Here is a 15,704-nt window from a genome sequence, read left to right as displayed (position 1 = left end):
ATTTTTGGGCTACTTGATGTGACCACAAACATCCACATACCACAAATATCCAATGTTCAGTTAAGAACATTCTAATCACATATTTGTGATCTTCTTCCGGCAGAGAGATGCCTTAGGGTCTGGGCTCAGCGAGAATGTTCTCTCTCTGCTTCCCTGTGATTGACAATCCCGAGTCCCAAACACAAAATGTTATAACATTGCCACTACATTTCAGCAACATTTTGAGTGTTTTGTGTTAGCTGGGATACACCAGACCTCCTGCTACCGATCACTGCTCAGCGTCCCCATCCAATGGGCAGTGTAATCTGTGGTAATGCAGGAAAAGCAAAGCTGAAACATAAAATAAAAAAATAAATGAAAAAAATGCTCCCATTTTACGAGCATTGGCTCCTTAAAATTGATGCGTTCTACTTACGCATTAATGTGCACCTACATTTTTCAACTTAGGAGCACATGGCTGGCATAGAGCCCTGTTAACAGTAAAGAGGTGGAAAGTGTGTCTTAGAACTAAGCAGATTTTGGTTTTTTTCAATCATCCGAAGACATTTACATTTACATTTTTGTCATTTGGCAGACGCTTTTAATCCAAAGCGACTTACAAGTGCATAGGTTCTACCATAAGTCAAAGCATCACATCCAGAACTAGGAAAACAACACATTTAGCCTATGCCACAGAGACTCTGAATGGGTCTTTTAGCTGCAAAGTCAGCAGAATGGCCCACCACGCATAGGTGAGCGCCATGTACGCGTTTTACCAACAAAACCACGCCAATAAACGTGATGAAGAGACGCCGGGGCTGCTAAAAGACGCAGGGGATATAAAGTGCCAGGCCTTTGTCCCTTTTGATAGATCTGCTCTGAAAGAGGCTTTAATGGGGGCGCGAGGCCTCTCTGGCACAGCGCGCATAATGGCGGCGTTTTCAGCCCCGCGCCGCGCGGACACGCTCGCCCCGCCAGCCCCCGTCCATTATGGCGCGCGTCTGGCCGCAAACGGGAGAGCTGTACCGTAAAATGACACACAAATGCACCTCGGAGGCCCCCCGAAAGGGCCCCCCGGAGGAGGCGGGGGGAATCGGCCATTCTTCGGGGGCGGGGCAGCCGGGGTTTGTGGCCCTGGGAAAAAGGCGCTGGCAGATGTGGGGCGGCCGGGGCCCAGACTTTTGGGGGTCGTGGGCTGGCGACTCCCCCAATAGAGCGGCATTAATTGACTTTTAAAACGACTCCTTTTTCTCCCTCTCCACACTTCTACTCGGCTGGGCAGGATTCACAAATTGCTGTCTTGAACTTTTTATTGGGACTAAATAGCTGCCAATGAAAGTGTAAATGACTCTGGAGTGAATGGAGCATGGACAATAGCCCCAGCGTGACAAGCCCTCCGCCGACATAATGATCACTGTCACTGAGTGAGCGCAGGGGCTCATGAATCTTTAGGGGTAGATTCACCCCCTCACACACACACACACACACAAAAAGCATCCCGCCATGGAACCATTGTTCCTCATCCCCCCTTTCTCTCTTCTGATGAAGAAGAAGAAATAAGCTAACTGAACATCACCAAGTTATTTCTACTGCATCTTCCAAGTCTTTCATTTTATCAGATAATCCTCATTTGCCTTTATAGGCTAACTGAAATGACAAATTACCAATAACGAGGCCCACTGTTTCCATTTGATAACTTTTGGCATATTCCAACAAGTTTTAGGGCACAAAGAGCCACCATACTGCCCTTAAATATTCTATAAACTAATCTGAAGTAGCCCATTAGCACCATGTTCATCCCTGGTTATAGCTACTAGCTATAATCCACATCTTATCTGCTGCATCCTGGAGAGGCGATTAGTTAAAATGCAGCAGTTACATTTGAAAACATAAAAAGAGATGTAGGTCAGTTGGGTGGCTATAAAAATGTGTCTACTTTGCATCTGTTTAATCAGTAATGTATGGATTACAATGGTGAAATGCAGTAATGTTTGGAATCAACACATCTCCACACCAACAAAAATGTCCATTTCAAAAATGTTATTTTCTGAGCATTGCATTAATAAAGGTATTATATAACACTGACATTTTTGATGTTTTAGTTTAAGAAAAATAGTGGCAAAAAACGAATGGCATGATAAGTACAATGACGTTTTTTTTTTTTTTTTTTGTCTTTAATATACTCCAGGGCTACCTTCCTATAGGTTTAAAGCCTGCTTGTTGAGCTGCTAATTAGTAGAGGCAGGTATGCCAAATTAGGGTTGCAAAGAAAACCTACAGGCTGGTAGATCTATAGGAACAGGGTTGGTTACCACTGCACTAATACACTTTGCACTTGTAACAACAGAACAGCTAGCAACAGCAGTAATCCCAGTTTAGAGAAACTGTGAAAATTACTGCATCTAAAATGGACAAAAATAATAATACGCAGATGCAGACAGAAGGCCCTCTTCTTAGCTGCCGACATAACCTTAGCTAACTAGATGACATTTATCCTACAAGACAAAATGCAAATTCAGAATCCCCATTACAGCAATCTAATAGGTGGAAAGTCCAGCCGTGCGTTTCTCCACCCATTTACTAATAAATTCTCTCCTGGCTGAATAATTGTGCTAATTAGCGAATCCAGGTGATTAGAATATGTTGGGCAGGAATTTCCACCTCTCTCAACATAAATAATGTATGGATGGGTAACTAGCTTCATACCAACCTAGCTAGCAACGTTAGCCATCTTGCTTCACAGTTTCAAAATGTAGCTAGTTCCGCTAAAGTTGCATTATATTCTGCCGGGTTTCCCATGTGCAGGTAAATCTAAATTAGGCTGTCTGAGAATGTTAGCGAGCATCACGGTTATGTATATTAATGTCAACTGTTGGATCACTCACTGTCAAATCCTCAGGCCACATCCCAATCTCTTGCGGATCCCCGTTAATCCTCGTATTAATCTTTTCCCGGACCTTGAAAGCCAAAATGGTAAAACTGGTTTCTTGTCCATCATTCATGTCATAGGCCTAACGTTAGTCAACCACATCACCTCAAATCTTACGCCTCATTGGTTAGATTTGCTGTAACGTTAGCTATCCTACTTTAGGGACTAGGCTACCTTCCACTACATCGTTGGCTAATAGGGTTTTTCCACGTCAATCAAGTTGAATTGTTAGATTTCTGTAATACTAGACATGAGGTCACGCGGTACTATTGGCACTGCAGGAACCATGTGTCAAGTCGCTATAGCACTAACTGTAATTTGTGTACTAATTTAAGCACATTAGGGACAACAAGTCAGGGGTTTTACCTTGAATCCCCGCGTATTAACTTTCTGCAATTGCATAGCGTTCAGTGTATCCGACAGATAAATCAAACAACATTCTCATGAAGGGGCGACGAAAGTAGTTCTGGGTAACGTAGGAAATGTACACTGGTTGGAGATGGTGACAAAGTAAAATAGGCTATTCCAACTATCAGACAATAAACGCTGGAATTAATTTCAAATAGCACTTGGAAATAGCACTTTACTTCTCAAGGATTTTGTACTGTAATGTAAAAATCGCTGCCACACGTTTACAAACAATACAAGTGTTTTAGCCTGGAGACTAAACGTTTCCTATCTGTATATTTGCGCCAAATATGTAGTACATTTTATAATTGTATCTCTTTGACAATGTTAAATTATGTGATGTCTATCGGTAGCTAATAGCCTACATGATTACTTGCAATATTAAAAAGGGTTGTGCATGGCTAATGGTATAACAAAATATTCTAGTTCTAGCTGAAGCCTAATTATAAGAGTCAACGAATTCAATCCAATTCCACATTATTTCACTGGGGGTGGTAACCTCAAAGTTGTGCTTAAAGTCAGTAGATAATAAATTATGTTGGCGAAGTCTGTAGCACTTACATAAATAAAGGTTTAAACAACAAGCAGAGGTCATGCCGTCACAACTGATAAGTCGTTCGTACATAAACCTAGCCTACAACATAAAGTTAAATGCAGTATGAGGTGCTAGCTGGGGATTAAGGATGTAATTCTTGACGCAGAAAGTTTGAGTAGCCTATAATTAGCTAGGCCTATATAATTCGTTGTAACACAGGTAGGGCTAGTATAAGACAACGTCGATTGAGCAGGAAGCAGTGTTAACGGCTTTCAGACGAAAGACTGCTGTTCATACGCCCCAGATTTCCCCCATCCCGTCCCTCATCTACCCCCCGTCCCCACCCCCTCCCGGCCTCCGGCCAGCGGGTTCTCAGAGAACGGACCAGGAATCCCAATAGACCGGTACCCCTTGTGCGCCGCCGGGAGTCCGCAGACATTGGGGGGTAATTGGTTTAAAACGGCGCCTGTAGCGCTTTCCCATGTGGAACACTGCTGTGCGTATGTAGCGCTGTCCACAATGTGAAACAGCATGAGACCCACAACGCTACCTCTTCTTTCACCTAATACATATGAGAAACGATCCCGAGAGACACAAGAGCCTAGATGCGCATACACATCAGTCTCCCGTTTTTCAAAAAAACATGGGGCAATTCAGAAGGGTGATGAACTGAGGAGATTTGCCAGGCACAGAGGGAATACAGCTGGTCCTTACACCTGCTTGTGAATTCAATTTCAGAGCGATGCTATTCCACAGTGCTTTTGTGACCTGGCAAAACCAGCACAAATTGAGCCTGAATGAACGACTCATTCATTCGACTGAAAATGTGCATTGGCCGGTTTCATATGGTCACATCAAAATTGCAATACACAACACATCTTGTGTGTCAGGCTATGACTCCAAAGGATTTCTAAATTAAGATTTATGAAGATTTATTTATGAAGGCCTGTTTCCCCCACTCATCATTTAACCGCATATCCAATGATAATAAAAATGGATGAATCACATTTACTTACACAATTATGAAAACTCAATTATCCTAAAGTCCAGAGGCTTTGCAAATGAAAATGAACATTTGTAATATTTGTGAGAAGTTCAATGGACGACAGGGACGTGAACTATGAATCATCGTCTGCACTTTCTAATAGTAACTGGATTAAAATGAATAAAATGCATGATTTTACCCAGACCCTCTGAGTGTTGTGCTGGAAACCACATCCAATGGACTCAATATTTATAATATATATATACTTTTTCAGAATTTACAGATTTCTTTTCAGAAACTGTCTAACTATAGGTAATTACAGTTTGGTTATTTTCCTGTAAACAGAAGAGGAAATGGAGAAAATCATCCATGGACAGATGTTGCTTGTTGAAATCTATGCGTGATCCCTTTGTTGTCCTTAATTGTTAAGTTAAAGCAACAATACAATGATTTCTGGTAACACTGTAAAGTCAATAAAAACACAATCTACATTTTAATATTCTTCTGCTTCCGTGATAATTGGATAAAAAGAACTTCGCAATAGACTAACTTCATGCAGTCTTGGGGTGTATGCCATAATCTAGGTCATAATCTCTAAGGCTGTTGTTGCTTAGCTTTGATATGTACATCACTTTGATCAATAGTTATTACTCAGCTTGCAATAGGGGTAACATTGCAAAGGAGGTTTTCACCTGCCAATGATTATTCCTTCCAAGATGCTGTGGATTCATTGTATAACACACATTAAAAAAAAATAGACTACACAGGAGAGGTACAGAATGGGGGAAAGTAATGCCCTTTTCACATCTAGATAGATATATTTTTTAAAAATAATGATTTGATTGAAAGTATATTTAGTATATTTTCACTTAATTTTCCACAGCCTTCGACAAACACATGGTTTGTCAAAGACCATACTCTAACAAGGGCCACACAAGCATTTTTACATGCTCTAAACAGATGTGTTAGAACGATCCTTAAATTCTAATGACATACGTAATTTCGTAGGGTTGGTTAGTCACACCGGCTACCTGTCTGCATAGCAGAGTTCAACAACCCACAAGCTCACACGCTGATATAGAAAAAAGAGATTTATTCCTCATAGTACCAAGGCAGATTAACGAAGACATCACAATGATAGTTAAAAATAAAGATTGTCAACTTAAAAAAACAAATCCCCAATTATCATAAAAAAAAACACATAAAACCAACAGGAGGGACTGCGAGCCATGCACATTGCAAACGGTTTGTGATTTTTGGTAATTAGTGCAGCGGAGTTGATTGTCTTCAAGTGTTTGCAGGCCATTCCAGATGGCGTCTTTGAAAGGGGTGGGGTGGGGGGTGGGGAGGGGGGGGGAGGAGGGGGGGGGTCATTCCTGCTGGGTCACCATCCTCAGCATTTTCAAGGCCATGGCCCCCTGATCGGAGGGTATCTGAAAGAGACAGAGGCATTATGGGTACCCGCGGGGCCTCTACACTCGTCGCATTCACTCTCAACCTTTGGAGAGCTGCAGGGTGGCTGGTTTTCGCTTTCTCCCTAAATATCAGCAACAAGAGTCGGGCCATAGAAACCAGCCGAGGTGCATCTACTGTGTAATCAAGTGTGCTTTAATTTATCAATTAAGTGCTGAGTTACTAGAAAATCCTACACACCCTGCAGCTTTTCAAAGTGAATACTACCATTCCACAGCAAGCCCCCCCCCCCCCCCCCTCTATTTATTTATTTCCTCTCCAATTTTAATGCGTGTGCACACACACATACTGTATAACATAATACAACACAAATATCATATCATATCAATTACACCGCAAACTGCTCCGACCTCTGGACTTCAATCAGGGAGAGGGCAGACCAGCATGTGCCCTCATTCGAGGAAGGCGAAGCCGAGCACAGCCGAAACCCTGGAGGACGTACCATGTGGCCCGCCTTCAGGATCCAGTAGAAGGAGAAGTTCTTGTAGGCCTTGTAGAAGGCGCCCGTTTGTTCAGGGGCGGCCGGGTCCTGCAGCGCTGTCCATCTCTCCTGGGAGAAAACGGGGAGCCCTGCCCAATTCAGCTTCTTTACCCACAGCTCCTGACCTGTACACACACACACACACACACACACACACACACACACACACACACAATACAGTAGCAGCTCAGATGACTGTTGGCTAATGCCAGAAAGACAATAATTTGTTCCAATGACTTTCAACTGCAGTCGCAACATTACACAGCTGATGGGAGTTTGCAGAGCTTGAACAACCTCCAACCCTCAGAAATGGCAAATGAGAAGTGACTAATGATATCTGCAAACAACTGTCCAAATGCCCGGATGTTCACAAACTGAAAGCTACTGGAGAGTCAAATTAGAAATTGTGGCTTTTTCAAGAGTTGAGTTAATTGAACTGAAATGGAATAATGAAAAAATTGAATTTTTTTCAAGGGCAACCAAGTGTCTGAAAACGTGATTCAAATCACAGCATTTGGTTTTAAAACCATACATTTCCGATAAGGAAAAAATTCAGATTTACTCAATTCAAATTCAGTCGTCTGGTGGCACATTATTACAAATGACACATTTTTACAGTGTAAAATGTACCTATCGTGTCTACGATTAAGTCCAGCTGTCCATTGTAGACGGTCACATTGACTCCCGCTGCCAGCAGCTGGTCCACAATGTCCACCACTGGCTTCATGAAGTCACCTTCCATGCTTGTGAAGACTTCCCCAGCCTGGCCTACAGGAAGTCACACAGGGTTAGCCAGGCCTATACAGGTAAACACAGCTTTAGCATAGTCTATCTATAGAATAGAATAGAATAGAATAGAATAGAGTTTTATTGCCATTTGCACAGGTACAATACAGTACAGGTACATTGGAATTCTTGTGCGTTCTCTTCCAGTCAGGCAAGTAAAAAATACACATAAATAATAAATAATAAAGGTGAGGCTAGTGCAAGTAAAAACAGTGCAGATGTACATACAAAACAATACAATACAATACAATACAATCATATATAAGACAAGAGTAAGTAAAATAAAAATTAAAAAAATTAAAAACTAAAAAGGAGACATTTCTTATTGCACATTGTTATATTTTTTAGAAACACCCCAGCATTAGCCTGGCCTAGAGGAAATGACACAGGGTGACACAGGGTTAGCCAGGCCTATATGGGTACACACAGCTTTAGCATAGTGTACTGAAACACCCCAGCAGTAGCCTGGCCTACAGTGCCATATTAGCTGGCTGAAGAAATGTCACAGCATTATCCATGCCTACAGGAAATTACACAGGGTTAGCCTGGCCTATATGGATATATACACACCGTAAACCTAGCCAGGCCTGTAGGACCACATGCCAAATTAGCTGGAGCTATAGAAACACCACAGCATTAGCTGGGGCCACAGGAACACCTGGAATAGCCTATGATATAGCAGAGCACAGAGATGGAGAAGGAGAGGCATGGGGGGGGAGGCTACGGCTGGGCTGGGGCAGGGGGATGTGGGACAAGGCAGGGGGATGTGGGACAAGGCAGGGGGATGTGGGACAAGGCAGGGGGACGTGGGACAAGGCAGGGGGACGTGGGACAAGGCAGGGTGGAGCAGGGGAGGGGGCATCACTCGGTTATACCTCCCCAGGTTACATTCTTAGGAATGACGCCCAGCTTCTTCCGGATTATTCCGTTCATCAGCTGGCTGAGGGAGCGTCTGTTTAGAGGCTGGACGTGACGGCGCTTCAGTGCGGCTGCAGGAAAGAGCACCAAACCGAGCCATTCAATACACGTCCTACAGTTTCATCATGACAAATTCTGCTGAGCATTTATGTCATATGCCACAGAATTCATCCTAAATCATCCCCGAGTATTTCATAGCATATCCTACAGAGCATCATAAAATGATAACTACTGAATCTGTCATTACCACCACGATCTGTGCTGAAAACAGAGCAAGTGTATTCATGTTCATATCCAGTGCCCTCCATAACGTTTAGGACAAAAACCCATCATTTATTTGCTTGCCTCTGAACTCGACAATTTGAATTAAATAAAAATGTGTAAAAAAAAAAAAACAATCTTCTGAATATTTTTCCCATTGAGTTCAACAGAAAGATTTGTCAAGAGACATCTACTGCATACCTGGCAGCAGCACGGTGGTTTGAGACTCATTTGATACCTTGGACCCTTGATGACTTAAAGCCATTTAGCCAACAAATGTGTTCCATACTGTATTAGCATAATTTACAGCTGAATCTAGTCCCAAACCCCAATTCCCACAGAAATCCATTAAAATGCAAAGAGTTTTAGTATCTCTTGTAGGGCAACCTGAAAATAAGATATCCAGACTCTGATGATGTTGATAGGTCACAGACATCAGGAAGTCATGGCATACAAAGGACATGCAACAGATTACTAAATATGACAACTTTCATTTACATAACATTGCTGTTTCATAAAAATGATGGTACCCAGTATGGGGGGGACAATGTATAAACACTGATGTAATTCCTACACGGTGAAACCAAAATGTATAGAAATGCCCTTTATTCACATTTGACAATGCGCACTTTAACCACACATGATTTTTTTTTTAATGCATTACAAATCTCAAATTGTGAAGTACAGAGACAAATAAATGAATGATGGGTCTTTGTCCCAAACATCACAGAGGGCACTGTACGCAGTGGAGTTCACTCTTACCCAAATATCCTGTCTCTGCTGTCAGCTTGACCTTCTCATCAGGGTCAGGGGTTAGGATGTTATAGAAATTTACTCCATTGGTGTTCTGTGGAGACAGGTCGCTTACCTCTTGTTATCTGGATCATAATATAAACTGGATACAGCTCAGAAAATCAAGGAGGGAGGTCACAGCAACGGCTGATGCCATCTACTTTCAGGACCTCAGTCATGCAAGTTGTGTGAATTATTCTCTATGTACTAAAGCAGGGGATCCCAAACTGTGGGCCGGGCCCCTATGTTGGGTCGGGCCCCCATGTTGGGTCGGGCCCCCATGTTGGGTCGCTTGATTTCAAGATACGGTCACCTGAACTTAATTAAAATAAAGCAATGAGGCAGGAGAGGTTGTGGTATATTTCCAGTATAGTCATGGCTAAAGGGTGTTGTTAGGCACAAGATGTGGGTGGGGTGTTCAGGGTCGTGTAAGTTTGTGAACACTAACTTGGGGTCACATCTGAAAAATGTTTGGGAACCCCTGTACTAAAGAAAGTGCAAATGTAATCAGAATTAGCGACTGGACCATAAATGCATGTGACATTTTTTTTTTGGCGAAATAAATCAAAAAGATTGCCAATTAGACAGTTTGATTCAATTTCACTTGACACGCAATAAGTAACTTAAAACAAGCAAGTATTTTCTCATTGAAATAAAAAAAAGTCTAATTACAAGACTTAAAAAAAAGACTTAAGACATATTTTTTGCATTGAGAACAGAATAAGTGTGGATGTACAGCAGCAGGCTCAGGTCATAACGTGAGGGTCATGGACACTGACTGACCTCCTCCACCACGGACTCCGTGATGGACCACAGCTCGGTGGCCCTCTGGAACTGACCCTGCTCCACTGCCAGCTGCACAGCCTTGGCAGCTCTGCTCACCTCCACCAGACCAAGGTCGTCCAGCAGGGACTGGAGACCACAGACAAGACAGCACATTCAACAGGGAACAGGGGCCTGGATTCAACCAACAACTGCCTTTAACACTGACTCACAATTTAAAACTAATTCAACCCCCCACCCCCCACCCCCCCCAATTGGTTTGGTGAGTTTAGCAACAAACTTCATTGTTTGTGAATAAAAAGTTCTGAGATGTTTTCTGAACATGGATCAAGGTGCACTTCAGAGTGTACCAACGATCCCTCTGCTATATAATGAATCAGATTACAATAATAATAAAATGAAGCATTTAATCAACTGAGAAGCTTTGGCCTGTCACCACAAAGTCGGCCGCTTGTAGACGGGGTGTTGACACTTACTGTACTGTACAGGTATGGGCCCCAGGTGAGCACTGAGTCTGTGGAGGAACGGTAGATGGTGAGAAACACACACTGTGGTCTACAGTCACAGCAGGAACCACCAAGAGCCAGGAGGGAACTGCATTACACTACATCACATTCATTTGGTTTATCCAAAGCGGCATAAAATAAGTGTGCACCGAAGGACACCGGAACAAACAAAGATCAGGTTAAGTACAGTTCGACTGTAACGTAGCAGCTATCTATAGCCATGAACATCGAGTCTAGTACATACAGTAAAGCGATGGCTAAGTCCTGAAGCTAAGTCAGTGAAGAAGTCAGAAGTGAGTCACGATCACAAGAAACATGGTAATGAACTACAAAATCAAGATCCAGAAATATATGTACAGAAATGATGGGCACAGTTATGGGTGACAGCTGGTGTGGTCGCTGGCGCTAACCGGTTCCATTCATTGGATTGGTTATTTGTTACAAGTAAGAATGAATAAACGTGTATTAATGCATGACTGAGAGTAAAAACTGACCCGTAGGGGAAATCCATGAGTCTCCCAGAGCGACCCCCGCAAAGTTGCATTTAACTGCCCTCTGTTCAATGGCCTGGTACAAAACAAGGAACATTGAAATCACACCCAACCAAACACACACCATTCACCTACTAATGTTCATACAACAATGCCCGGTTGTACAAATAATTCCTAATTTCCACTTATGTCCAGATCCAAGTAAGAGTAGTACCCCCCACCCCCCGATCTTTATAGAACAACTTTCTTAAGGAAATATATCTGAGTTGAATAGACTTTAGCCCTGAGTCACAATAAATACACATCTATTGAGCTTCTTCTGCCAATAAGTGCTCACTTGTATAAATGTTTTTGTCTTATATATACACGTATACATGCCTCCCTCCACCTTAACTCCCTCTTCAGTTCCAGAGTGTACGGCCATACCTTGGTCAGCTCCAGCGCAATGGCTGCTGCCATTTTCCCACCATAGGACTCTGAGAAGATGTAAAAGGGAATGCTCTGCAAAAGGGAGAATACAACAAGTTAAGAAAGTGGCATGTACCTGGGCATCAGATGTGAAGACGGTTTGGCCAACCCGTAGCACTAATTACATTATATTAATGGCATTTTGGCAGATGCTCTTATCCAGAGCGACGTACAGTTGATTAGACTAAGCAGGAGACAATCCTCCCCTGGAGCAATGCAGGGTTAAGGGCCTTGCTCAAGGGCTCAACGGCTGTGCGGATCTTATTTTGGCTACACCGGGATTAGAACCACCAACCTTGCGTGTCCCAGTCATTTACCTTAACCACTAAGCTACAGGCCGCCCTAATTGTTCCGTTAATTACCCGGGAGAAAATAAAACCCAGGCTGGATTTGGATCTGATGATCCCTGTTCTAATGCTTGTGAATGGGGAACATGGGTTGGCGCGCTTAGAACACCGGCGTACCTGGAACTCCGCTTTTCCTGAAAAGAAGGTTTTGAGCAGGACCATCATGTCCGCCGCGATCATGGCAACATCCGTGGTCAAGGCCTCCTCGCTGTCCGTGTAGCTGTAGCCCGTGCCCACGGGGTTGTCTACAAACAGCACGCTAGCGGCCTTTATCTGAGAAGGGCACAAAAGGTGCGTTTTCATAACAATTCTCTGATGTGCTCACCTGCCACACTAAGACTCGCCCTAATCACGACCACATGTTCCTTTTCACCACTGTAAAGTCGTGAACATTATTCCATCTTGTTTTACCATTGTGTCTGTACAGGGAAATTCCATTCCATGTTTTACTGGACTCTCTCGAAATCCACAGTATTCATTTTGCAACTGTCAACCCGTGCTGCATATTGAAAGCATATCACCTGTTCCAACCGCTAACCGAAATAATATATATAATAATATATATATATATATATATATATATATATATATATATAGAGGGACCTTGCAGACCCAGATCTTAAATGAGGAAAAAGAGTAAATGCAAAAGGATACAGCTAATCACTTTTAAAATATACATTACACAAACACGTATTGATTTATAAATACATAAATTTACCCAGGTGGTGTTTCTAGGGGCCAGGTCTCTGTCCAGGGGTCCAATCTCCTCAAAGTTCCCAAAGCCGCAGCCAGATCCTCCAGGACCACCCTTAATAGTAACAGCAGTGTATTAATTTGCTAATGTTACATATCAAAGAGGTTGTTTTTTAAAAGAAAGTAATTTAGACTTTAAGAAATAACTCCCTGGAAGATAGCAGAATAACATGGCAGTTTTTTTCTGTTCAATTAATCACTGAGTCCTGTTATTAGACACTTCAAAACAGGCCAGGCTGATCGATAGGGTAGGGAGACACCCAGTGGAAAATAATTGTAAAATCAATTCCACAACAAACGACCATATAAACTGAGCTTGGCTTTGCAAGTTGTTCTTTCAAGTATGGTAAGCCAGGAGTTTAATATTCAACCAGCCCCAGACTTTTTTCAGCAATTCAGCATTTAATTTCCTCGAGTTGTTTACCTGCAGCCACATCACGAGTGGCAGCTCCTCGTAGCTCCTTGTCGCGTCGTTGGCATAATACAGCCACCAGAACATGTGCGCCCCCTCGCGGACATCCACATACCCCCATGATTCTTTAGCTGGCACTGTGCCCGGAGAACCTACAGAAAGACGTCGACATTTCGGAATTGTAAAAACTCATCACGTCTTCTTTTAAATGGAAAAATAAGGCCTGAAAGTTCTTTAGTTCTCCAGACTCTTTAATTTCAGCTCAGCTTAGCACCACACGCAGGACAACTAGCTATGTGGCTAGCAACTATCAGCAAACTAACTTCCCCCTTTCCAAAGTGACAAAGATACCGTTAGCTGTAACCTAACAATAGCAATGAAGCATAAACAACTCTTCACTTTTTAGTTTCATGGATAACTAGTTTGCTAAGTCTAGCGTCCAATTTCGTGCCCTGAAATCCAAGATGCAAAAAATAAATAACACCTAAGGTGCCTCTGCTTTCGGTTTCAGTCATATATAAAAACTGGCTAATAGTAGACAGCTACAGTACGGACACACCACAGCTCAGATAGATACACATCTCATTTTCCTTGTAGACCACCACCTGCTATTTAAGAAGACACGTGAAGTGTGAAACTAGCTAGGTTTACGACGGTTTTGCAGTGTATTCTAGCTAAAGACATGTGTAACTTAGAGCGCTGGAACATGGGTCCACAGTTTAAACGTGGTTAGCAAGCTTAATAAAACATATACTGACCTGGAGAAATGGCAATGAAAAGGAGGAGTCCCGTGACTACCTTTAAATGCTCCATGTTCTGGAATAATACAACCCAGATTTACTGAGGAGCGGCACACACGGCTTGGTCGAGTCACATGACTTTCGAATCAGCTGACCGAACGTAAAACAGGAAGCTGTATGTATGAGGAGAGTCCTGACGAGGGGAACTAATGGGACAACTGGGACAACATAATATGGTGGAGGGTGAGGGTGTTCCCTCGCCGAACTTGTGTAACGTATCCGATTAGATATTAGACATTTTCTGTCAGCAATGATAAGTTCTTTGAGGCCAGGCAATTCATATTTAAAGGTATTTGAATAACAAAAGTTTTAAATAACGAGACACAAATACTAATACGCCATGACGCCCTTCTGTCTTGAAACAGAAGTCTTTGTACGCGGCTTGAACCCCTAATAATAATGTTATTTATTTATTTTGTTCAACCTTTATTTAACCCCATTGAGACAAGAAACTCCATTGCAAGGGGAAACATGAAACAAATTTTTGCAACAAGACTGACAATTCATTTATGATCGAATGCAGAGAAGATGTTAAAAGCAGGAGCGTATTCAGTCACTAAATCATGACTTACACATTTATAATCAGCAAGCAATTTAATTATTTGTCAAGTTTAAGATTGTTCCAACCGTAAGGTGCAAAATATATGAAACCCAATGGATAACACACGATGCTCTTAAATGAACTGATTTCAGCTGCATCATGCTGAACTATCTTTTTGGAAGCACAAAGCCACATCCTCTGTTGCATGTAAGAAATGTTTCATTATTGTTGTACATAATTTTTCAAGCACATCCAACTATTGCAGGCATTACACGAACAGTGTCATTGTGTGACATGAATGCCATGCTCTGGTGTTCATAATATGCACTTAACTCAATAAAAACGTTCATATTCATATTCATAATTACTGGATATCAACACAAAAACCTTGTTGCTGGACAGTTGAGGCCCTTTCTGTTTTCCCATGCAGACTGAAAACCCACCTCTCCAGGCTGCACCATGGCTGCCTGACCATCTTTAGCTATCTCCTTTCTTCCTCTTACATTTTCATAGAAGGCTAGTACTAGATATAGCCGTTCAGCTACACAGTAATTCAATTTAATAATACATTTGTTAATTAGCTGATGCCTTTATCCAAAGTTACTTACAGTTCTTTGGTTCTTACAGTGTAATATAATTTAATTATGTATAACTAAAACCATTGGGCCATACAACTGTCAAACTGGAAAAGCTGTCTACTTGCAATTCACTTTACCATCACAAGGTGACTCCAGAGTTTTAGTTTTCACCTGTACGGTTCTACACACCGCTGAGACTTACTTAGTCTGGCTAAGCGAGTTACAACTTCAGCATTCCAAATGAATGCTGCTGTTCTTCATTCTAATGATTACGTGGATATATTATATTGATATGCATTACTGTTGGGCTAAGACTGTGAAACATGGTAAAATCTTGATATACAGAATATACAGAAGCTTTCTTTTAGTATTTTTCTATTTCATTAATTTGGATTTTAATGTAAGTTAATTGAAAGGTAGACTACTGTGAATTTAATTTGCTTTCGAAAACAGCGTCTATTAAATGAATGTAATAAGA

General features: G+C 42.0%; 1 protein-coding gene across 1 annotated transcript; it reads right to left on the bottom strand.

Annotated features, from left to right (window-relative positions):
- Positions 1 to 5,912: 5,912 nt before the first annotated feature.
- scpep1 (serine carboxypeptidase 1) lies at positions 5,913 to 14,198 on the bottom strand. Its single transcript, XM_061225006.1, has 13 exons — positions 14,066 to 14,198; positions 13,320 to 13,459; positions 12,861 to 12,950; positions 12,260 to 12,415; positions 11,754 to 11,828; positions 11,331 to 11,403; positions 10,807 to 10,844; positions 10,331 to 10,459; positions 9,518 to 9,602; positions 8,452 to 8,565; positions 7,421 to 7,558; positions 6,752 to 6,915; positions 5,913 to 6,269 (listed from the first exon to the last, which is right to left on the bottom strand). Exons 1-13 carry the CDS (start codon positions 14,118 to 14,120, stop codon positions 6,207 to 6,209), a joined length of 1,320 nt encoding a protein of 439 aa, XP_061080990.1. The 5' UTR covers positions 14,121 to 14,198; the 3' UTR covers positions 5,913 to 6,206.
- Between the last annotated feature and the right edge of the window lie 1,506 nt (positions 14,199 to 15,704).

The sequence above is a fragment of the Conger conger genome, chromosome 16 (assembly GCF_963514075.1).
Source record: "Conger conger chromosome 16, fConCon1.1, whole genome shotgun sequence".
Lineage (NCBI taxonomy): Eukaryota > Metazoa > Chordata > Actinopteri > Anguilliformes > Congridae > Conger > Conger conger.
Note: the sequence above shows the minus strand (reverse complement) of the source record. Positions and strands in the feature narration are given on the sequence as shown.

Coding starts and splice junctions, on each gene's coding strand:
- scpep1 (XM_061225006.1), bottom strand. CDS start 14,120: ATGGAGCATTTAAAGGTAGTCACGGGACTCCTCCTTTTCATTGCCATT. Junction 12,951..13,319: donor CACTCGTGATGTGGCTGCAG/GTAAACAACTCG, acceptor GTTACTATTAAG/GGTGGTCCTGGAGGATCTGG. Junction 8,566..9,517: donor AGCAGAGACAGGATATTTGG/GTAAGAGTGAAC, acceptor TCTTTCCTGCAG/CCGCACTGAAGCGCCGTCAC.